Source organism: Bos javanicus, chromosome 19 (assembly GCF_032452875.1).
Source record: "Bos javanicus breed banteng chromosome 19, ARS-OSU_banteng_1.0, whole genome shotgun sequence".
Taxonomy (NCBI): domain Eukaryota; kingdom Metazoa; phylum Chordata; class Mammalia; order Artiodactyla; family Bovidae; genus Bos; species Bos javanicus.
Window position 1 is genome coordinate 39363758 of NC_083886.1, and position 24232 is coordinate 39387989.

Consider the following 24232-nt stretch of genomic DNA (forward strand, 5'->3'; position numbering starts at 1 on the left):
TGAATTTGTCCAAATCTAATAACCTAGGAGCCTATTGAAGGCCTTGGGGACTGAGAGGGGAGGAAAGTCTTGAATATTCCTCTAACTTTTGCCCCCTCTCCCTCTGGTCCCTTCTTTCCAAAAGTCTTTGAAGAAAGATGTTTTTGACGCTTCCATGTCGCCCTCAGATGGATGGGCTGCGGGTGATTGAAGTGTCTTTGTCATGCTAATGCTTGGGGGGTGATGGATGGGCGCTGGGGCTGCCAAACTGTGGCCCGCTGCGCCCATTGGCCTGGGAGAGATCACATGCACCCTTCCACCCCCACTCCCTACCCCCTTCCTGGGGGAGCGCTGGCCCAGGCGAGCTGGGTTAGGCCATGGATGCAAGCTTCGGCGCTGTGACATACTGCCGAAAGGTTGTAGGGCAAGAGGGTGTCTCCCCCAAACGGGCCGACCCTCCTGCGGCCTCCACGCATGGACTATAATAGGATGAACTCCTTCTTAGAGTACCCACTCTGTAACCGGGGACCCAGCGCCTACAGCGCCCACAGCGCCCCTACCTCCTTCCCCTCGAGCTCGGCTTCTGCTGTTGACAGCTATGCAGGCGAGACCCGCTATGGTGGGGGGCTGCCCAGCTCTGCACTGCAGCAGAACTCAGGCTATCTGGCCCAACAGCCACCCTCGGCATTAGGGGTGCCCTTCCCCAGCTCTGCGACCTCGGGGTACTCCCCGGCTGCCTGCAGTGCCAGCTACGGGTCTTCTCAGTACTACCCTCTGGGCCAGCTGGAAGGAGATGGAGGCTATTTTCATCCTTCAAGTTACGGGGCCCAGCTAGGGGCCTTGTCCTCCGATGGCTATGGAACCGCTGGAGTGGGCCCAGGGCCCTACCCTCCACCACAGCCCCATTATGGGAACGAGCAGACAGGGAGCTTTGCACCGGCCTGTGCTGATCTCCTCTCCGAGGACAAGGAATCGGCCTGCACGTCAGAAACGAGCACCCCTACAGCCCAGACCTTCGACTGGATGAAGGTTAAGAGGAACCCACCCAAGACAGGTAGGGCTCAGATGTGGCCACCCCCTCTCTAGGGGCTCAGAGCGGCTCTGCTGCTTTTGCACTGAGGTGTCCTGGGCTGGGTTCCCGTCTGCACCACCGGGTAGAGGCAGGTAAGAGCACTGTGCTCAGTCTCAGGTCAGGTGGGGTCTCCCCACCCAGTGAGTGCCCAGTTATCCTTAAGAGTAAGTCTCCAGACACACCCCTACTTCGATCTGTGTGCTCAGCGCAGGCCTAGGACCTGGTGTTCCGAGGAGGGGGAGCTGGGGGGTGGAAGTGTGGGGGCTGCTCCAGGTTGCCTGGAGGGGTGCCTGGTGATCCATGGAAACTTTGAGAGCTGAAGCTGGATAGAATGGTGACTGGGGGTGCAGAGCTGGCGGGGCAGGGGGGCGGTGGGGAGGGGAAGGAGAAAGAGGAGAGAACTGACGTGGCCCTTCTCTTGCCCCGCCCCTAGCGAAGGTGTCCGAGCTGGGCCTGGGCGCGCCAGGTGGCCTCCGCACCAACTTCACCACTCGGCAGCTGACCGAACTGGAGAAGGAGTTTCATTTCAACAAGTACCTGAGCCGGGCCCGGAGGGTGGAGATCGCTGCCACCCTGGAGCTCAATGAGACGCAGGTCAAGATATGGTTCCAGAACCGGCGCATGAAGCAGAAGAAGCGGGAGCGGGAGGGAGGCCGGGTGCCCCCAGCCCCTCCAGGCTGTCCCAAGGAGGCGACTGGAGACACCTCCGACCAGTCCACGTGCACCTCCCCGGAAGCTTCGCCCAGCTCTGTCACCTCCTGAACTAAACCTCCCACCCGGGACTCCTCAGCACCAGAGCACCAAGGAGTCCTGTCCAGCCCTCTCCTCTGTTCTCCCTAATCTCAGCCTCAGCTCAACTATTTAGCCTGGGGCGCCAGTTCAGAGCTGCCTTTGGGAGGAATGGGGGACTGCTTTCCTCCAGTCTGGGCAGGGTGCTGATGGCTGGGGACCTTACCGGACCAGAGGCACGGGAGACCCAACCTGTCTAATGCGAGGGAAGGGCTTCCCTCTGCCTCTAATCTGGGTATCAGCCCTCGGGTAGGGTGGGAGCAAGTCCCAACCTCCCGGGTTCTCTTTTCCCTTCCAACTTCCATTTGTTCAGTCCAGTGCCTTTGAGCTTCGAGGACTCTCCTCTCCTGCACTCTTATCCTAACTCCCCCTTCTAGGCCCGGGACAGAGAGAAGGTTTCCTGTGTGGGAGGTATTTGGGTGCTGGCGTATAACCAACGCTTAATCTCTCTAGTTGCCACAGACCTTACAGTAGCACCAGCTGCCTTGTGACAGACCAAAAAGCTCCCCCCACCACCCCCATCGAACCCTATTAACCCCCTCCTGGCACATTTGTATTGCACTAGCGGCCTCCAGAGGTTGTTTTCTGAGACCTGTCCACCCCCACCCCCCCCACCCGCGACTTCATCTCGAAGCTACCAAAATGTTTTGGAACTTGGTACTTCAGAGACTTCTGGAATGTTGTTTGAGGCTGGACCCCAGCAAGCCTCTACCAGGAAGGCGCAGGCTCGCCCCAACTAGTTCCTCCCCTATTTATTGCCTCCTGGAAAAGCCAGGACCTTCTTCCTCATCTCCACCCCCACCCCTGGTGCAGCCAGCCCAGGGAAGCCCAGGTGCAGGGAGAGCTCCGACCAGCATCAAGCATTTCTCTGAACCTTGGGACAGTGGAGACACCACTCTTTCTGGAAACCTGAGCCCCAAGCAACCGGGTTCTCTCTGTACCTCCAGCTACCTCATTTCAATAAATTCTGTTTTCCCCTCCTCCCGCCTCTTCTGCTCCTCTGTCTAGGGGTAAAGGAGGCTCTCTCCAAGAGCGCTGGGGTGGAGAGATGAGGAAAGAGTAGATGCAAGTTGGCTGAGTTGGAAGCATCTGAGCTTTATGATCTCAGTTGGGTAAAAAGAAGGACTTACTGGGTGGGGCCTAAGCAGAACCGGGTCCCCCGTTTCCTAATCTGACAGCCGTCAGCCCTCCGGTCATTGGAGGAACGTGGGAAGACCTGGAGGGGAAAGGCGGTGGGGAGGAAACAGTTTGGAGACCTTGCAGGGAGGAGAAAGGCAGGAAAGAATAGTGGATCTGTTTGGAGAGAACAGAAAAGGGTGTGAAAAGAGGAGGAAGTTGGGGAAAGGCGAAGGGAAGGGCCCCTCTACCCCTTCCCCCTCTTCCCTCCCCTATATCCAGAGCGAGGCTTGGCATAAAGTGGGCCTCAGTAAATATTTGCTGGGAAGACTGTGTACTGTCCCGTTCCCGCCGATTCTTGCTTAGAGAAAGTCAGAGGGTGCGTCGCCCGACAAACTTCAGACTGGCACACAGGTTAACCCCTCCACTCCCGCCCCCAGGCCGGCGCCTTTCCACCCAACCGGGACATCGGCGCCCGGGAGCCGGCGCGGCTGGGAGACTCCGGCCGTACCCGCTGCCTCCGAAGTGCGGTCCATCCGGCTCACAGAGACCGCCCGGGTCTCCAGCGCTGGACGGCGCGGGAGGCGCGGAGAAAGGGCCGAGGGGTCGGTGCGGTGCGGGGGAGACAGCGGCAGGTTGGAGCCTCGAGGGCCTGGGGTGGGCGGAGGAGGTAAACCCCAGTCCCGCGATGACCTTTTTACCTCGAAGCGCCCCCAGGCTTTCCAAACAAGCCGACACCGCGCCCACGCGGGTAGCAATTGTCTCCCGGCGGGTCCCACTGACCACAGGTCCCCTTTGGTCGGCGGAGACAGGGGCAAGGAAGGGGGCCAGGGTCGGGCAGCGCCGAGACGGTAGCAAACCGTCAGCTTTCCCGCCCTGAAGTGCAGTCCGGAGAACGCGGGTCTGCGGCTTCCCGCCCGGTTTATTGATTCCGGGGATCCCGGGAGCCCCAGTGCCTTGGACCAGGACAGCTGGGAGCGAGCAGCAGGACCAAGGGGGCGTTTTATCCACTCTATCTAGTGATTTCTCGACCTTTCGAAGGAAGACAAGGAGCGAAAAAGACTAGCAGTGTGCGCAAGAAACGCCGAGCATTTGCTTCCTTATGAAATTGGTGCTGTTATAGGAGAGGCCAAGTTATCAATAATTGCGCAGTCCAGCTGGAGAAGAAGACAAGTGGTTTGGAAGAGGAAGCTCAGATTTCCCAGAAGCTGATGCTTTGCCCTCTGTGTTAAAAAAAAAAAAAAAAAATCTATTTGCTTTTCTGCATGTAATTGAAATTGCCACCAAGGTCGGTTTCCCCAAAGGGGTCACCTTGACAGAGGGCACAGAGCAGTGTCTATGGAAACAAAACTCCCTTTGCTTGCAGCCATTTGATGTCAGCTGATAGAGCCTTCTGATTGGGGTATTTCTGGATCCTGTAAACTTTGGGCCACTGGGCAGAAAATCAAGGAGGAGGAAGGACCTTTTGTTAGAGCAGGACCCAAAGGATGATGACCCTGGACCTCAGACTGGGGCTCACAGGGCCTAGGGGAGGTTGATCTATTGGGTTTTTGGCCAGCAGAAGGAACCATTTGATCCCCCCACCCCATGGAGGGTTGAGGGGCAAAATTCTCTGTTAACAGGCTTGCTCAAAAGAATCCACAATACATCCGAGCGCCCCCCATCCTCTTTGATCCTAACTCCTTTCCTGCTTTGTACTCTCCCCAAATCCTACTTATCTGAGGCCTCAGACTGGTCTACACGGAAGTTATTTATTGCAGAAACAAAAGGTCACTATATTTTCCTATCTAAAATGACAAAGGAGTGGTCGGTACAAACAAACAATCAAACAAGCAAAAACACATTGTTAAACTTTCCAGAATAGATGACACGCTGCTTCCTTCATAGTCTCCACCATGCCTTTCAGATAGGTGGTTTTTTCACAGCCATTGAGGGGACAAAGGGAATTCTATTTACCAGGAAATCTGAAAACACATTTTCTGCAAAATTTAAAGGCCTCTATTCCAACATCTCCATTTACCAGATCTCTAAAAAGTCTCCTGTTTTGAAAAGAAAACTCTTGAAATAAAGATACACCCTCCCCCCCTTGATTCTTCATGGTGGGGAAAGTTCTTCTCAGGTTGAAAGTTTGTCAAGTTTTCTGAGGAGTAGCTCCCGGCCCCTCCCCCACCACGTAGCCTCCACTCCACCCAACCCTCTGCACCATCTGTTTCTCAGCCCTAAGTGTGAACTTTTCCTCTTTCATTTGCTTTTTTTCTTCAGCGTTTGTTCTTCCAATGTGAGGCCCTTTGATCTGGATGAGAGAGACAAGAAAAAGAGATTTTAAAAGCCCTTACTTTTAACGTGGATGTCTTTGTTATGAATATTCCTCGCACCAATACCACTGGGCTGCTGGAGGGGAGTTGGTGGGATGGGGCGTGGAGGAGGTAGGGAGGCTAGGGGCATCTCCTGATGATAAGAGCACAGAGATCCAGATGAACCTGAGAGGAAGGCCAAGATACGTGGGTTCAAATCCTTCAGAGGGTTGGGTGGAGTGGAGGCTACATGGTGGGCCCTGCTTCTCACAGCCTTGTGGCCTTGGGCAGGTTGCCCAGTTTAATTTTCTCCAAGATGGGCATCTATTTCATAGGGTTGATATTAATACATAGGTTTATATGTATACAATGCTAGGGAGCAGCCCCTAATAAATAAATGTGAGCCATGATAACACCTATAATTATTAAAGGAAACATGTCCCTAATCAATTCCAGGGTACATCTTGACCCTTTGGGGTACACACACATTTTCACTTCTCACATTCATGTCTTGTCTGATCCCTGAATGGTGGATGAGACTAGAGACAGGTTCTGGAGCTAAGGACAGGTAGAAGGGATTCCCTTCTGAGCAGCTGAGAACACTCAGGTGGGTCTGGTCGAGACCCTTTCCTCCAGGTCTCAGCCCACTCACCTGCAGAAGAGGAGAGTTGTCCTGGGCCTCCAGCACTGTCTCTCCCTTCTCTACTGGGAGAGTGGGTCAGAAGCCCTGAAGGCAGACACATTGAGTTCCTAATTTAGAGTAGTGGAGGGCAAGGGCTCTGTGAAGCTTAGTTTTCAGTGTGGTTCCCCTTAGTTTTAGTGTGGTTCTCTTATCGGCTGGGTGAGTGAATTTATGCCAGTTAATCAGTTTCCCTGTGCTTCCGTTTCTTCAGATGTAAAATGAGGGAAGTTGAATAAGTGAGATACAAGAGACATGCTTAGATAACACTGCCTGGCAGTGTGCAGTAGAGGTTTTCTGTTTTAGGTATTCATATAAGACATTTTTTATTGAGGTGTGCTTGGCCTTGGTATTCTAGAAGCAGACATTCTCTAACCTTCATCCTCCAGCACCGTACCTGCAGACTCTTGTGGTACCATAACCATGGAATTTGCTGCTGGGAAGTAAAACAGTTATGAATGAAAATGTTTAGGGTAGCCCCACAGAATACTAATTCATAGCAAGTGCAGCATCAGAATGAGACATACTTTGGGCCAGACAGTCTCATTGTATAATTCTGAGAGCACATTCTCACTGTTGTCCATGACTTTGGCACCCCCTGCAATTGTGCCAGATTTTATTTTGTGATGGTTCGGTCCTAGCTCTATGAACTTCCTTGCATGCCCTCCTTCATATGACTCAACCACAATATTCCAGATGCTTCATCTTTTGCAGTTTCATAGAACAGGAGTTGGAGATGCAAAATATTTAATGTCCATTCCTGGGAGAACAGAATGGCTCAAGCAGCTGTTGACCCCATTCAAAGTAGGACCTCTTGGCCACTGTCATTCTCTTCATTGGGAAATAAGTAAATCAGGTGCTACAGAGAAGAAAAAATATTGTAGGAAGTCAGGAGACCAGAGCTTCCTCTACCAAGGGCGTCCTTGAATCAGTCACTTAACCTCTCTGTGCCTGCTTTCCCAGTCTTTAATATAAGTTGCATTATCTCACTTCAGCTTTACTCATCCTTCCTTCTGATAATAGAAGACGTAAGTGGGAAAGAATGTTAAACTTGGTCTGGGATAGGGGATGGTAGGGAGGGGTGGGGAGAGCATCATGTTGTATGTATATAGCCTACAGGCTTAGTTAGAGCTAATTAAGATGACTGTTTCTCCCCCACCCACTCCAGTCAGTTTCCTCCAGCTCTCAAGATCTCTAGCCTGGGTCTAGACAATTCTGAGCCCTATAGCCCTTTCTGCCTGGAGGGTGAACTTAGGAGGGAGGGAGCCCTACAAAACATGTGCCTTCTGTTCCTCAGAGGCCCCAAAGCTCCCTTCAGTTTACTCTGGCCTGACAGCTCTGTTTCAACCCCCACCTTGGAGATGAGGCAGCTCAGTATTTACTCAGCCAGAGAGGTTTGCCCAGAAGCCTGGCCTCCCCAGCCAGCTCCTGCTGGCTCTGCTCTGCAGCCCCCACCCCCTTCCTTCCTGGTTCATGGAGAGTTCAGCCCTGAATGGCTTGCAGCCCCCCACCCCCCAGCCCCAGAGGAGCTGCCTGTCCAGGGGAGGCCAGAGGGCGGGGGAAGGGTCCCGGTCGTGGGGTCATGCCCTGGTCTCTCCACTCTTGCTGGACCAGTGCCTGGGCCTCCCAGAGGAGAGGCGACTCAGCAAATGATTGTCTTTTTGGGGAAGGGGTGTATGGAGATTGGCTAAAATGGGACTGTCAGGTTGGGGACATGATCCAGGACTGCAAAGGGCCATGTTATTAGTGTCATTGAACTACATCTAATGGTAGAAAAATTTGGTAAACTTGTAATAGCTTGGACTCTCTTTCCAAGATACTAAAAGCCCGAAGACAATAAAGAAGTGACATGCATGTTATCAGCATCCACATATGAAAATAGCCTCTAACTTCCTGTTTAGAGTGTAAGATGCATGAAAGCTGAGATTTCTGTTTTGCTCATTGCTGTATTTCTAGTGCCTTTAACAATGCCTGGAACATAGTAGATGTTCAGTAAATATTTGCTGGACAAGTGAATATTGAAGCAAATTCCTCTTGTCTAGAAGTCGATCACTCCCCAAAATGGTGTTCTGAAACGATGTCATTTCAGACGTTTAATTAGTCCAAGAGCGTTACCATGATCAATGGATTCATATGAAAATAATGAAAGTAGGGCGACAGATGGATGGGGACCTAGGAGGCATTTTCTTCTTCGACTTCCGTTCATTCATTAAAGGTATTTATCTCAGGCTAATGACAGAGTTCCCTTTGCAGCTCCAGAACAAGTGTGCTCCCAGGGCTCACCCATAGAGTTTTTGTTTGTTTGTTTTGTTTGGGCTTCCTTTACTGTAGCAAGTGTAAACTCAAGAAAAGACTCAATTTTAGAAATGTCAAGGGTTTGAAGGCCCAGCTGGATGTTTAGATTGGTAGAAATGTTGATAGAAAATAAAGAAACTGTCCTTCTGTAGGGAGATCTAGGCAGGTGGTTCCGCTGCGGACAAGTCTTCCTTTCTCTTCTGCATCACTCAACTCAACTCCACAGAGTGCGGTGTCCTTTATGCACCAATGGACCAACGTTTCCTTTTCTGAAAATGTTTGGGATGTCCTCCCCTTCTAGGCCCAATAAAGTGAAATCACACATGGGAGTGCTTAGGTTTGTTTGGGTCTGAAAGAGAACATTGAGGGGAGCATTACTTTTAATGCTTAACGAAAGTCAAGGGCAATAATGGTTATCTACTGGAAGTTTCTCAGAACTCTTGGGAAGATCATCCATTCTGGTGTGGTTAGTTACCATTGTTGGAAATTGTTGGGAATTAATGACATCTTCTTGCTCAGTCCCACCGTAGCCCTACACATGTGGATCCTGGTCACCTAACTTAAAGCAAGAAAAAGGAAGCGAAAAGTGTCATGGAAAAGAAAAAATCACCTCCAGCCCCTGGAGTTCTTCTCTGGGGTTAGATTTCTAGATCAAGGGCCCCCTAAGAAGAACGGAGTTGGGGGAGGGAATTCCTCAGCAGTGACCTGAAAAAACTCAAAGGTTCAAGGGTCCTAGGCATGGTTCTGACAGTTTTAACCAGAGTTCTCTGATTCTCCATTTCAGACACAGCCTTTGCTGGAAGCTAATGTTTTGGGGGCTGGGGAGTCTGAAGAGGCAGAAGCTGGACATCAAGCTGTGCAGAAGAAAAGCTTCCGAGGCATGTGTGAAGAAACAGGCTGGCAGTTGGCAGAAAGAGCTGTCCCACAATCTTCTAGAGCCCCGAGCTTCCCACCCTCCACCACTTCCAGTTACTCCACTGTCTCTCTACTTCACTCAGACATTTTTCAGAACTCAGTTTTCAATCCCCACCTTTGGGGCCTGGTAGGAGGGACACTACCCGGAGTTAGAGGAAGGCAGGAAGGCCACGCCTTCTCTGAAGGATGGGTGGGGTGAGGCAAGTTCCTAATCCTGCAGGGGGTCTGTATTCAGCAATTCAAATTCAGTGATTTGGGTGCATTAGATGGGGCTTGCAAAGACACCTTTGAAAGGGTTTGCAGGCTTGCCTTGCCATGCATTTCAAAACCCGTTGAAATCCACACCTTGACACATTCCCAAAGAGACATGCCAACTTCTCTCACACGTTCACAGACCTATCTATAAACAAGCACTGTTTCTTGTGCCTCCGAACTACAACCAAACAGACCTTGTACACAGTTCTGCACACGTGGCTGCAACAGTCAGAGAAAGCAATCTGGGGAGACAAGTATTGTTACCTGTGTGGGAAGGTTCTCTTTCTCTTCTCTCTTTGGAATTTATGTTTTGACTGTTAAGTGGTATAAAATGAAGTTTTGAAGAAAAGTTGTCTGCATAGAGGTGAAAAGAAAGGGCCTTTTGCTCACTTTCCTCTAATCCATCTCTACAGAATCCCCAGGATAGAAATGAAAAGGAAGGAGGCAAGTTATGAGTCATTTCTCCATGTTGGGTGGCATGTGGCTATGCACTCAGTGGGAAAGCAAAATTAAGAGAAAGTGAAACAAGCAAACAATCCCAAACAGGACTTCTCCTTCACAGAGTACCAGAGATCTGGAGGGCTGATTTTTTTTCCCCCTGGTTTTCATTTGGGTGTTTGGACCAGAGTTCAGTAGACTTTACCTGAGTCTTCCTACCTTGAGTAGAAAAAAGAAAAAGAGCTTGTGCTTATCCCTAGAATGTAATGATGAAGAACAGAGAGACAGACACAAAACAAAAGAAAAAAAAGCATCCAGTTAGTGCTCAATATTAGTCCTTGCTTTGGGTTCTTCAACATCCTATTAAAAAAAAAAAATTCAAAAGTGTGTTAAATAAATCTACCAAAAATAATCAGAGTGTCTTCCAGAATCCTCCCTTTATGAAAAACTCCCTCTGTTTCACTAGAGAAAAAAAATTTGTTTTTTTTTAAATTCCTCTCTTTGAATACTGTCTCTAAGTCAAAGGGTTGTGGAAACTGGAAAAATGTTTTGCTTTACTCTTTCTTTTCCTCCAGTCCTCTTATACGTAGTTCTCTGAAAAACAGGATCCTAGTTTGAATTTAATTTAATCAGTACAAAATACTTATTGCTTTTACATCTTCTGCATTGGCCAGGGGCTGAGCTGGTCTCAATCTCAGATTTCTCCCTTGGAAAACAAGAAAAGACAGGATTCTCTCTCTTTTCTCTCTCCCCAGAATTCTCAAGTTTAGTTTTCAGTTTTATTTTTGGTGACAAGTGTAAATGTTTGTTCAGTTGCTGAGACATAACTCAGATTCTTCTCTGGGGTCAGGAGTCCTCTTCCATCCTCTCCTTTCAACTGAGGCAGGGCTCCAGACATAGATAGTTTTTTCTGAGTCAGAGTGGGTCTCACTCAGCACCCTTACTGCCTCTTTCCATTTCAGCCTGGAAATGAGAGCTGTTTCCTGAATCATAGGGTCCATTCTCTCTTGAGGTCCGAAGCTCTTGATTGGGAAAGGAGAGAGAAAAGCTCATGGGTCCCTAATATGTGTGAATAGTAATCTTTCTATGTAGACTTTCCTTTCCTTCCAACACACACATACACACACACACACACACACACACACAATTCTGCAAGCTTAATGAAGGGTTTTTAAGGTTTAAGGGATTGTAAAGGCAAAAGGGAGAGGTGTTTTTGTTCAGACCTCTGGCTGCTGCTAAGTCACTTCAGTCGTGTCTGACTCTCAGCGACCCCATGGACTGCAACCTTCCAGGCTCCTCCATCCATGGGATTTTCCAGGCAAGAGTACTGGAGTGGGGTGCCATTGCCTTCTCTGAGACCTCTGGCAGATATTGCCAAATTCAGACTTAAATTGAAGAAAGTAGGGAAAACCACTAGACCATTCAGGTATGATCTAAATCAAATCACGTACGATTATACAGTGGAAGTGAGAAATAGATTCAAGGGATTAGATCTGATAGACAGAGTGCCTGAAGAACTATGGATGGAGGTTCGTGATATTGTACAGGAGACAGGGAGCAAGACCATCCCCAAGAAAAAGAAATGAAAAAAAAGCAAAATGGCTGTCTGAGGAGGCCTTACAAATAACTGAAAAGAAGTAAAAAGCAAAGGAGAAAAGGAAAGATATACCCATTTGAATGGTGAGTTCCAAAGAATAGCAAGGATAAGAAAGCCTTCCTCAGTGATCAGTGCAAAGAAATAGAGGAAAACAATAGAATGGGAAAGACTAGAGATCTCTTCAAGAAAATTAGAGATACCAAGGGAACATTTCATGCAAAGATGGGCTCAATAAAGGACAGAAATGGTATGGACATAACAGAAGCAGAAAATATTAAGAAAAGGTGGCAAGAATACACAGAAGAACTACACAAAAAAGATCATCACAACCCAGATAATCATGATGGAATGATCACTCACCCAGACATCCTGGAATACGAAGTCAAGTGGGCCTTAGGAAGCATCACTACGAACAAAGCTGGTGGAGGTGATGCGATTCCAGTTGAGCTATTTCAAATGCTGAAAGATGATGCTGTGAAAGTGCTGCACTCAATAGGCCAGCAAATTTGGACAACTCAGCAGTGGCCACAGGACTGGAAAAGGTCAGTTTTCATTCCAATCCCAAAGAAAGGCAATGCCAAAGAATGCTCAAACTATCAAACAATTGCACTCATCTCACACTCTAATAAAGTAATACTCAAAATTCTCCAAGCCAGGCTTCAACAGTATGTGAACCATGAACTTCCAGATGTTCAAGCTGGAATTAGAAAAGGCAGAGGAACCAGAGATCAAATTGCCAACATCCGTTAGATCATTGAAAAAGCAAGAGCATTCCAGAAAAACATCTACTTCTGCTTTATTGACTATGCCAAAGCCTTTGACTGTGTGCTGCTAAGTCACTTCAGTCGTGTCCGACTCTGTGCAACCCCATAGATGGCAGCCCACTAGGCTCCTCTGTCCCTGGGATTCTCCAGGCAAGAATACTGGAGTGGATCACCACAAACTGTGGAAAATTCTTAAAGAGATGGGAATACCAGACCACCTGACGTGCCTCTTGAGAAATCTGTATGCATGTCAGGAAGCAATAGTTAGAACTGGACATGGAACAAAAGACTGGTTCCAAATAGGGAAAGGAGTACGTCAAGGCTGTGTATTGTCACCCTGCTTATTTAACTTATATGCAGAGTACATCATGAGAAATGCTGGGCTGGATGAAGCACAAGCTGGAATCAAGATTGCCAGGAGAAATATCAACAACCTCAGATATGCAGATGACACCAGCCTTATGGCAGAAAGCAAAGAAGAACTAAAGAGCCTCTTGAGGAAAGTCAAAGAGGAGAGTGAAAAAGTTGGCTTAAAACTCAACATTCAGAAAACTAAGATCATGGCACCTTGTCCCATCACTTCATGGCAAATAGATGTGGAAACAGTGACAGACTATTTTTGGGGCTCCAAAATCACTGCAGATGGTGACTGCGGCCATGAAATTAAAAGATGCTTACCAACCTAGACAGCATATTAAAAAGCAGAGACACTACTTAGCCAACAAAGGTCCATCTAGTCAAAGCTATGGTTTTCCCAGTAGTCATGTATGGATGTGAGAGTTGGACTTTAAAGAAAGCTGAGCGCAGAAGAATTGATGCCTTTGAACTGTGGTGTTGGAGAAGACTCTTGAGAGTCCCTGGGACTGCAGGGAGATCCAACCAGTCCATCCTAAAGGAAATCAGTCCTGAATATTCATTGGAAGGACTGACGCTGAAGCTGAAACTCCAATACTTTGGCTGCCTGATGTGAAGAACTGACTCATTTGAAAAGACTTTGATGCTGGGAAAAATTGAAGGCAAGAGAAGAAGGGGATGACAGAGGATAAGATGGTTGGATGGCATCACTGACTCTATAGACATGAGTTTGAGTAAGCTCCAGGAGTTGGTGATGTACAGGGAGGCCTGGCGTGCTGCAGTCCATGGGGTCGCAGAGTCAGACATGACTGAGCCACTGAACTGAACTGGCAGATGTAGAGAGAAACACCTTCCCAATAATGAGATACCATTAACTACTAACCCAGCTTTCAAATCAGCATTGCCTTTGGATATTTTGATGGCCATCTAGCTGCTTCTTAGCTCATAGAGATGGAATCTGTTCCCTTCTCTCTTTCCCCACACACTTCCTGAACATAATCCAAGAGTCTTTTGTTTCTCCTTAGGTGAGTAAGTTTCCCAAGATATATCACTGCTGAAGCTGAAAACTGCTGGGAATTCCTTGCTTATTTCAACCTCACTGATGCCCATCTGAGAAAGACTTAGAGAATGAAAGTGGGACAAATAAAAGTGGGCAAAAGGACAACAAAAAGCTTGGATATGGAAGGAATGTAAAGACTTTATCCTTTATACCCTCATTCGATCTTCACTACCATATTCTGGAGTTGGCACCACTTGCAATGGGGAGATCACAATTTATAAGGGAGATTCCCCTGATTTTGAACTGCTTTATATACTAGAAAATACTCCTTTATATGGAATAGGAGTTTGTCTCCTTAGGACTTGCATGTTACTCCTTTGCTGCTTCTGGAGGCAACCCACAGCTCTTAATTGCTTTTCCACAGGCTATGTCTCCAAATATTTGAAGGGAGCTGTCATGTATACCCCTCGAGTAATATACATTTCCAGTTCCTTAATTTGTTTCTCCTAAGACCTGATTTCCAGATCTTTCCTCATCCTGCTCTTTTTTCCTTAGTTATTATTTTCTACAAAACAAAGTATCTAGAATTGAGCAGAAAATATAAAGTGTGATTAGACCAGGTCTAAGTAGAGTGGAAATTTATATCCCTCGATCTGGGCACTATATTTCTGTTAGTACAGATAGGATAGCTTGAGCAGCGAAAGACAGTGGAGCAGGCTGGTGAGAAATGGGAGGAATCCTTTCTCTCTTTCAAACTGTGTCCATCTACTTGACCTCTAGGGCTGCATTAGTCACTGATACTATGATCCAAACAAATCCCCAAGGTCGGTGAGGAAGTGGCCAGATTGGTAGCCATTGTGGGGAACAAACATTTGCTGAGCTGAGTCTGTGTAATTTGTGAGAAGAGAAAGGAGCATTAGAGTAGAGAAACAATGTGGAAGGTGAGAAGGAGCAGCCCTCTTATCTCAAGAGAAGGAAGTGCATATTTACCTGGGCTAAGGCAGCTTCTCCCGTTCTGCTGTCCAGATAACGCTACTTCTTTGGCAATGCTTTTCCCTACTTCCCTTCTTGGTGGCAGCTGTTATTATTTTTGTTATCATTGTTGTTGTTGTTGTTGACATTTATATAACACTTGGCTATTAGCCTTTACATCTCATCACATCTCTGGGAGGTTAGTATGATCATTGTTCTCACATATGAAGAGCCCAAGGCTCAGAGAAAATAAGTAATGTACCCAAGATCACATATCTGAAAAGCAACATATCATTTCCTTTTTCTGCCTCTGACCCTCTAGAATTTATATGTAAGTCCACATATCTGGATGCAATGCATTTAGGATATCAGCCTGTCTTCCACCTCATCCTACTCTTAATCCTGCCTTAGCTCTCAGACCACCAGTTGTTGTTTATAGAGTCTGAAGTCACTGCTTTTTTCCTGTAGAAGAAGAGAAATCAAGCAGACTACCCCAATATTCAAGATGACTAGGTTTAACTAGGGAGTGTGTGTTTGCATATACATGTGTGGGTGTAACCCTTAAAGATCAAGAATTCCTGCAAATAGAGTCCAAGTCACATATTGGTTGACTCCTGGATTCTATGAAAACCCCTATGGTCCAGGGCTTGTCCATTATGGGAGGTTTTGCTTCAGGAATCTTCCACTTAGGGGGGGTGTCTTCTCCAAGTTTGGAAATATGTAGGCACTTTGAACGTAATTGACCTTGATGTTGAAGGGTTCAACATCAAGTTTGGCATATTACAGCAAGCCTGAGGGGAAGGGGGCTATTAACATGAATTTGGGAAAAGGTTCTCATTGAGAACCCATTATGATGGGTATGCGAATGTTATGACTTCCTAGGTACTGGGAGTTGTGATACAGGGACGGATAAGAAGTGGAGGTTTTCAGCTTTTTTGCCCAGGTGTCTGCTTTCACGTGAATCAGCCTCCCCCTACACCTCTCCTGCCCCTCCCCGACTCTATTGGAGATCCTGATCATGGTAGACATATAGATCAGAGCTTTGAAGCCTTTGAGTAATAAGCAGATCAAAAATCTCCAACTCCTTCCACCTGTGAGCCTCCCAGCACTGGCCAACAGAGTCAGGCTCAAGGCAGCCGGAAAGGCAGAAGCCTGGAGGCCATGAGGAGCTTCCCCTCCTGTAGCTCAGTCCTGACCCTGGGGACTAACAGAGTGGTTCTGACAGCAGAATTAACATGATGGGAAGTCTAGGGTGAGACAGGAAGGGGAGAGAGAAGGGACACAGTTGGATTAGGGTCTGGCATCTACTCTCCTGCTTTATGCAAATATTGCTTTTGCCCCAGAGAAGTCACATTCCAGGACTAGTTTGATGTTTATTTAAAAATACACAGAATTAAAAAAAAAAAAAACACAGAATTTGCAAGCCATCTGGAAAAGGCTCTGAAGAGGCTCCTGATAAGGGCATCTCACCATATCCCAGCAGCAGGGCACTAAATCTAGAACATGCAGAAACATCAAAAAAAGCCCTTCCTTGATCAGATGTTGTAAAGAATTTGCCAAGTGTGCAGATAAGGAGATCACTAGAGAGAGTGCATGTGTGAGTCCTTCAGAGAAAGCCCATTTATTTTCTCCTTCTCTGTTACCTTCTGCTGTCTAGCCAAGCGAGGCCTGCACAACAAGGGGAGGTGGGTGAGCACTGGCTGTGAGGCTATGCAGCCCAAGTCACATATGGCCTCTCTTCCCCAGGTGCCCTGCAACACAGGAGGGTCTCTGCCTTTCCTTATCAGTTTTGAAATACAAGGCACAGAGACTCAACGGCTGCCAAGGGAAAAGGCTATCACAGAGCAAATACCTGAAGGGGAGAGACATATTTGAGAAAGAACAGATAACATTTTCAACATATTTAGAGATCCCAGCCCTCGTCCGTCTTCAGTATCCCTTCACCTGAGCTTTTACCAATAAGATGTGTCAAACAAATTAAACTGTTCAGGGGAAGGCATCTTACCAGTCCTTTTTTCTTGCGTTGAAGCTGGCCTGGAGACAACCATGCTGAAATAATGGGTCTTGGTAATTTCACAAGCTAAGGGACTCCAAGCATGCCATATATTTTTTCTTTTTTCTTTAATAAACACCAACTGCTTTTTATTATTCAGTTCCAGAAATCTTTCACAAGATGGTACAAAAAAGAAAGAAAAAGAAACACACCCCTGCCCAAAACTTTACAACCACAACTCAGCTAATGATATTTTTTCCATTGTTCCCAGTAAGCTCCAAACCCATTGTGTGCAAAGCCCATTTTTCCATGCGTCTAAATGATAGATACAGGCTATGATATTCTTTATTCTATTTGTAGCAGCCTGGAGAAGGAAATGGCAACCCACTCCAGTGTTCTTGCCTGGAGAACCCCAGGGACAGCGGAGCCTGGTGGGCTGCCGTCTCTGGGGTTGCACAGAGTCGGACACGACTGAAGCGACTTAGCAGCAGCATGCAGGTGCAGCCAAACACAAAGCTTCAGGACAAACTGTATAGAAACTTTACAATGTGGGATTTGAATTTAAAATATGAAACACAAAATCTACACAAAACTGATAAAAATCAAGCACAGATATCAGGACTGAAATTTATAATCCGTGTGTGAAAGGGAGTCTTGTTTCCTTTCAAGTTTTTTATTCTGCTATAGAACAGTCGAGATAAAGATGTAAAGCTTTGCGGTTAGTTTAAATTATATACTCTGTAGATATTATACCAATTTAAAAAGTTACACATAGACCAACAGATGTCCATCAGTTCATCTGGGTTGACCAGATGCTCCAGCTGGATTGCAGAAAACAAACCAGACCAATGTGGAAAGAAAATCCACCTGTGCAATTTGTTTGCAGAGTTTACTGATGGGCACATCGCACTCCTGATCCATGATGGCTACTGCTTTCTTCATTAGAGCTATCATTATAGGCGTCATGCCTCTGACCACCTCCTGAGCCCTGAGTGCTATCAAATTCTTGAAGCTCTACCTCCTCGGTGTCTCCAATAATATTTGGAACTTCTGGTCTAGAAGGCAGAAGATCTTCTAATTCAGAAAGCTTGTCTAGGTCGATCCAGTTGTTTTCAGGAAACTGCACATCAAACTTTATGTAAAGATCACCTTTTTCAAAGGGATTATGATATTGTGGCATTCCTTCACCTTGAACTATAAGAACACATCCTGGTTCAATTACTTTGCCAGGGGGGTATTTTACCACAATCTGATGTCCATCAAGGTGCTTAAATGTGAACTGAAATCCACACAGAGCTTCAACAAGTCCTGTCTTATATGTCATGTGCAAATCATTCCCATCTCTCTGGAACACCTCATGTTCTTTTTCTTGTAGCAAAAGAACAACGTCTCCTGGGACCTGGTCTGCTTCCCCAGTAAATGTAATTCTCTGTCCATGTTTCATGCCTTTGTCTATGTGGACTTCAAGAATCTTGACTTCTTTAATCACCTTTTTCCCTTCACATTTTTTACAGCGGTCCTTTTCATTAATTACCTCTCCTTCTCCGTTACAGTCAGAACACACAGACTGCATCTGCTGTACCATTCCTGGAGCCAGCTGTTTGATCATGATTTGTACACCTCGACCCCGACCAGCACTACCCTTCTGAATAGCTCCAGACTTCTCACCTTGGCCACTGCGAGCACCACAGAGGGCATTCTTGCTAAGTTGCCATTTGGTTGTCTTGCCATTACACGGGTCTTCTAAAAATACTTTGAGTGGATGCATCATGTCTTCTCCTCTTCTTCTGCCATTTCGACTTCTGCTCTGATTGACCATGAAGCCAAATAAGCCTCCACCAAAAATGTGAGAGAAAATATCATCCATGCCACCACTTCCACCACTACCCTCCCGAAGACCTTGTTCTCCATATCTGTCATATAGTTCCCGCTTCTCAGGATTTGATAGTACTTCATATGAAAAACTTATTTCTTTGAATCTGTCACCAGCATTTGGACTTATAAGGATAGTATTCTTTGTCTAACTTTCTATATGCCTTCTTCAGTTCATTCTCGCTGGCGCCATGCGGGACGCCCTGGATGTACAGTTTCCTGTCAGCCATGTTCGCCATGGCGGCCAGCCCGGCAGCGCACAGGCAAGAAGGCGGAGAAGCAGGAGGAGCGAAGCCGGGCCCTAAGCAGCAGCGGCGGCGGTGTGGGCTGAGACAGCGAGCAGGCATGCCATATTTTATCTTCTTTGCAGATAGTCACACTCAACCCCTTGACCAAAGGGAGTATCAATTTTTGCTGAAATCATTAAATAGTAGTGATGGGGGAATTACAGTTCTTTCTTTCTCTCAACAGTTCTTTATTAAAACTACTAGAGAGGAAAACAGGATTAAAACTGAATAACCCATTGGAATGCAGAGTTCCAAAGAATAGCAAGGAGAGATAAGAAAGCCTTCCTCAGTGATCAGTGCAAAGAAATAGAGGAAAACAATAGAATGGGAAGGACTAGAGATCTCTTCAAGAAAATTAGAGATACCAAGGGAACATTTCATGCAAAGATGGGCTCAATAAAGGACAGAAATGGTATGGACCTAACAGAAGCAGAAGATATTAAGAATGTGTGGCAAGAATACACAGAAGAACTACACAAAAAAGATCATCACGACCCAGATAATCACGATGGTGTGATCACTCACCTAGAGCCAGACATCCTGGAATAAGAAGTCAAGTGGGCCTTTGGAAGCATCACTATGAACAAAGCTAGAGTAGGTGATTGAATTCCAGTTGAGCTATTTCAAATCCTAAAAGATGATGCTGTGAAAGTGCTGTACCCAATATGCCAGCAAATTTGGACAACTCAGCAGTGGCCACAGGACTGGAAAAGGTCAGTTTTCATTCCAATCCCAAAGAAAGGCAATGCCAAAGAATGCTCAAACTATCAAACAATTGCACTCATCTCACACTCTAGTAAAGTAATACTCAAAATTCTCCAAGCTAGGCTTCAACAGTATGTGAACCATGAACTTCCAGATGTTCAAGCTGGAATTAGAAAAGGCAGAGGAACCAGAGATCAAATTGCCAACATCCTCTGGATCATCAAAAAAGCAAAAGCATTCCAGAAAAACATCTACTTCTGCTTTATTGACTATGCCAAAGCCTTTGACTGTGTAGATCACCACAAACTGTGGAAAATTCTTAAAGAGATGGGAATACCAGACCACCTGACATGCCTCTTGAGAAATCTGTGTGCATGTCAGGAAGCAACAGTTAGAACTGGACATGGAACAAAAGACTGGTTCCAAATAGGGAAAGGAGTACATCAAGGCTATATATTTAACATATGCTTATTAATCCTGCTTATTTAACCCTGCTTATTTGACTTATATGCAGAATACATTGTGAGAAACACTCAGCTGGATGAAGCACAAGCTGGAATCAAGATTGCTGGGAGAGATATCAATAACCTCAGATATGCAGATGACACCACCCTTTTGGCAGGAAGCAAAGAAGAACTAAAGACCCTCTTGATGACAGTGAAAGAGGAACATGAAAAGTTGGTTTAAAACTCAATATTCAGAAAACTAAGATCATGGAATCTTGTCCCATCACTTCATGGCAAATAGATGGGGAAACAGTGGAAAGAGTGACAGACTTTATTTTGGGGGGCTCCAAAATCACTGCAGATGGTGACTGCAGCCATGAAATTAAAAGCTGCTTCCTCCTTGGAAGAAAAGTTGTGACCAAACTAGACAGCATATTAAAAAGCAGAGACATTACTTGGCCAACAAAGGTCCATCTAGTCAAAGCTATGGTTTTTCCAGTAGTCATGTATGGATGTGAGAGTTGGATTATAAAGAAAGCTGAGTGCCAAAGAATTGATGCTTTTGAACTGTGGTGTTGGAGAAGACTCTTGAGAGTCCCTTGGACTTCAAGGAGATCCAACCAGTCCATCCTAAAGGAGATCAGTCCTGAGTGTTCATTGGAGGGACTGATGTTGAAGCTGAAATGCCAATACTTTGGCCACCTGATGTGAAGAACTGACTCATTTGAAAAGACCCTGATGCTGGGAAAGATTGAAGGCGGGAGAAGAAGGGGATGACAGAGGATGAGATGGCTGGATGGCATCACTGACTTGATGGACATGAGTTTGAGCAGGCTCTGGGAGATGGTGAAGGACAGGGAAGCCTGACATGTTGCAGTCCATGGAGTCACAAGAGTTGGACTGAGTGACTGAACTGACTGAACCCATATTAGGATCATGATTGTTGCTCAGTCACTCAGTCATGTCCGACTTTTTGTGATCCCGTGGACTGCAGCACGCCAGGCCTTCCCTGTCCACCACCAACTCCTGGAGTTTACCCAAATGCATGTCCATTGAGTCGGTGATGCCATCCAACCATCTCATCCTCTGTTGTCCCCTTCTCCTCCTGCCCTAAATCTTTCCCAGCATCAGGGTCTTTTCAAATGAGTCAGTACTTTGCGTCAGGTGGCCAAAGTATTGGCGTTTCAGCTTCAACATCAGTCCCTCCAATGAACACTCAGGACTGATCTCCTTTAGGATGGACTGGTTGGATCTCCTTGAAGTCTAAGGGACTCTCAAGAGTCTTCTCCAACACCACAGTTCAAAAACATCAATAACAAAGTAATATCTCTGTTTTTTAACATGCTGTCTAGATTGGTCATAGCTTTTCTTCCAAGGAGGAAGCATCTTTTAATTTCATGGCTGCAGTCACCATCTGCAGTGATTTTGAAGCCCCCAAAATAAAGTCTGTCACTGTTCCACTGTTTCCCCATCTATTTGCCTTGAAGTGATGGGACTGGATGCCATGATCTTAGTTTTCTCAATGTTGAGTTTTAAGCCAGCTTTTTCACTCTCCTCTTTCACCTTCATCAAGATGCTCTTTAGTTCCTATTTGCTTTCTGTCATAATGGTGGTGTCATCTGCGTATCTGAGGTTATTGATATTTTGCCGGGCAATTTTGATTCCACCTTGTGCTTCATCCAGCCTGGCATTTTGCTTGATGTACTCTTCATGTAAGTTAAATAAGCAGGGTGACAATATACAGTCTTGACATAGTCCTTTCCTGATTTTGAAACAGTCCATTGTTCCATGTCCAGTTCTAACTGTTGCTTCTTGACCTGCATACAGGTTTCACAGGGATCATGCTAGAGTTCTTTTATAGGTCAAGTTAAGGCTTCATGAGCCTCTGTTCAGCTCTCACTTTCATCTTTCCCATCATCAGCACTGCTTGTTAACTAAAGAAATGGAGGAAAAAGGAATTTCAATTAATTGGAGGCAACATTAAAGGAATCCAAGAGTACTCCACACATGACAAGCTTGCAGAGAGGGTTCTGATGGCACATCCATGACAAGCCAAACAAAAGGAGTGAGGAGGAGGTGGGGTGTATTCTGAGGGATTAATAATCTGAAATGTACTACCAGGAAGAGACTAATTCCAGATTCCCACAGCTTCAAATTCTCTTAAAATAGAAGGATAGCTGGGAGGCAAGAAAATTTTTAAAACTTACATTGTGAAAATATGAGGTCACCAGTTTGAAGAATGAAAACATACTGGGTTTTATGAGGGGATCTCGAAAAATGAGAAGAAGAGAAGACAGAGAAAGCTGGGTGTTTAAGTCTCTTTCCTTTTAGAATTGGTATACATGTTCCTAATGTTCTTGGCCTTTCGTATATCCTTGAGACCTGGTCTTACCTGGTTACATTTCCCTCCAAAACATGGGATGCTTTTCTATTTTGACTTCTAGTAAGCCCTTCCATTTGCCTGAATGATTTTCTACTCATCCTGCATCTGGAAAACATCATTCGTCTTCCAAGATGCAGCTCAAATATTTCAAGAAAGACTTTCCACCATCCTTAGCCAGAGTGAATCTCTGTCCTTATCTGCTCTGCCCATGTCTCTTAATTCCACCACTGGGCCCTTACATTGCAAGTGTTTCTTGTTCTTATGTCTTTTCATTTTTGTATCCTTAATACCTGGGGGGGAAGACATATCTTGTAAATAAATATGAAATACTGAAAAGATAAGTGAATGAATACTAAAGATGAGTAGATCAAACATTTGGCATAGGTGACATAATATTAACAACAGACAGATGTAACAAATATATTTAATTTTGAGTTTTCTCTCTTCTTCACATAACAGAGATCTTCAAGATTTAAGTAACAATAACTTTAGTAAGGAGGGTGTTTGTCTCACTAACTCACCTCTAAGGCATCATTCAGTTCCAGGTGCTATATTTTAAGAGCATCTTAGACTCCCTGAATTGGAACGGACCATGAAGATTATTTGGCCCAATCTCGTTTTTATGACAACGTTTTCATCAAATGGTTGTCCAGCCTCTGATTGCAACTCACCCATCACCAGAGTCAGGGAGCTAACAACTTCCTGACACAGTCAGTTTTCTCTTCAAACCTTATTTAACATGAGATTTGTTTTAATGAACTTTCTCCCTTTGCTCCTAGGGCTTAATCCTTTAGCTATCAGAAGACAGTCATAATGCCTTCCCTATCTCAGTCTTTCCCACTCCAGGTGAAACCCTGTTATCCTTCAGCAGCTCATTATATGACATGACAATATCACCCAAGAAACCAGAGGAATATGCTTTGACCACGCCGGACGCAGAGTATAAACAGTTCTGCATAGTGCCACCAGCACAGAAGTCCATTAGGACTGTAGCATTTTCCTTATTCTTGCAATCCTTCCAGCTACTTATGGAGACTTGTTTGAATATTCACTTATGTTTCAAGCTCTTAACACACAGTGTCTCATTTAATTCTTTCCCTATTCTGTACATGATGAAACTGAGACTTGTAGAGGGTAAATACTTGCCGGAGTCACACTATGAGTACTATATTTCTATTAATACAGCTTGTGATTATTTTTTGTTTTGTTGACTTTTTTGGGGCAGTCATAACCAGAGTTAACTCCTACAGAAACATCTAACTATTTTCTGCATGTGTGATGACTTGGTCATTATTTCCACCTTCATAAAGCCATTAAGAAGTTTTTTTTCCCTAAAAGTTTATTTTACAAATTTTCAAATATTGAGAAAATATTGAAAGAATAGTACAATGAACACTGTACATCTACCTGTATCCAGTGGTTATCATTTTGTCAGGTTGGTTTTATATAACTTTTTATTTATACATCTATCTTTCCATCCATGAATTTCAAAATAGGTTGCACTTCTCCCTTAAATTTTTTAGTATGCATTTCCTAAGAATAAAAAATATTGTCCTATATAACCAATTGTCACACCTAAAAAAGTTAGCAATAATACCCAGTCCTTACAAACTCCTTTAACTTTCCCAAAATATCTTTTGCAAAAAATTGTGGTATAATACACATCACATAAAATTTACAATTTTAATAATTTTTAAGTGTACAGAGCACAAGTGTTAAGCACATTCACTTTGGTGCAAACAATTCTAGAACTCTTTTCATCTTGAAAAACTGAAACTCTGTATCCATTAAATAATCACTCCTCATTCCCTTTTTCCCCAGCCCATGAATAACCACCGTTGCATCGTCTATATCTATGAATTTGACTACTCTGGATACTTCATGTAAGTGAAATCATACACTGTTTGTCATTTTTATGACTGGCTTATTTCATTTAGCACAATGTCCTCAAAATTCATCCGTGTTGTGTGGGAAATATGGATTTTCCATCCTTTTTTAAGGCTGAATTATATTCCATTGTGTGTTTA

General features: G+C 45.4%; 1 protein-coding gene and 1 pseudogene across 1 annotated transcript; one reads left to right on the forward strand and one right to left on the reverse strand.

Moving 5' to 3' along the window:
• The first annotated feature begins 377 nt into the window (after positions 1-377).
• HOXB1 (homeobox B1) lies at positions 378-1813 on the forward strand. Its single transcript, XM_061389958.1, has 2 exons — positions 378-1033; positions 1485-1813. Exons 1-2 carry the CDS (start codon positions 454-456, stop codon positions 1811-1813), a joined length of 909 nt encoding a protein of 302 aa, XP_061245942.1. The 5' UTR covers positions 378-453.
• A 15588-nt stretch (positions 1814-17401) lies between these two features.
• LOC133231597 (dnaJ homolog subfamily A member 2-like) lies at positions 17402-18623 on the reverse strand (annotated as a pseudogene).
• Between the last annotated feature and the right edge of the window lie 5609 nt (positions 18624-24232).

Bases quoted from the DNA above. Each gene is read 5' to 3' on its own strand.
- HOXB1 (XM_061389958.1), top strand. From the start codon at position 454: ATGGACTATAATAGGATGAACTCCTTCTTAGAGTACCCACTCTGTAAC. The intron at 1,034-1,484 runs GTAGGGCTCAGA...CCCCGCCCCTAG, and splicing joins GAGGAACCCACCCAAGACAG to CGAAGGTGTCCGAGCTGGGC.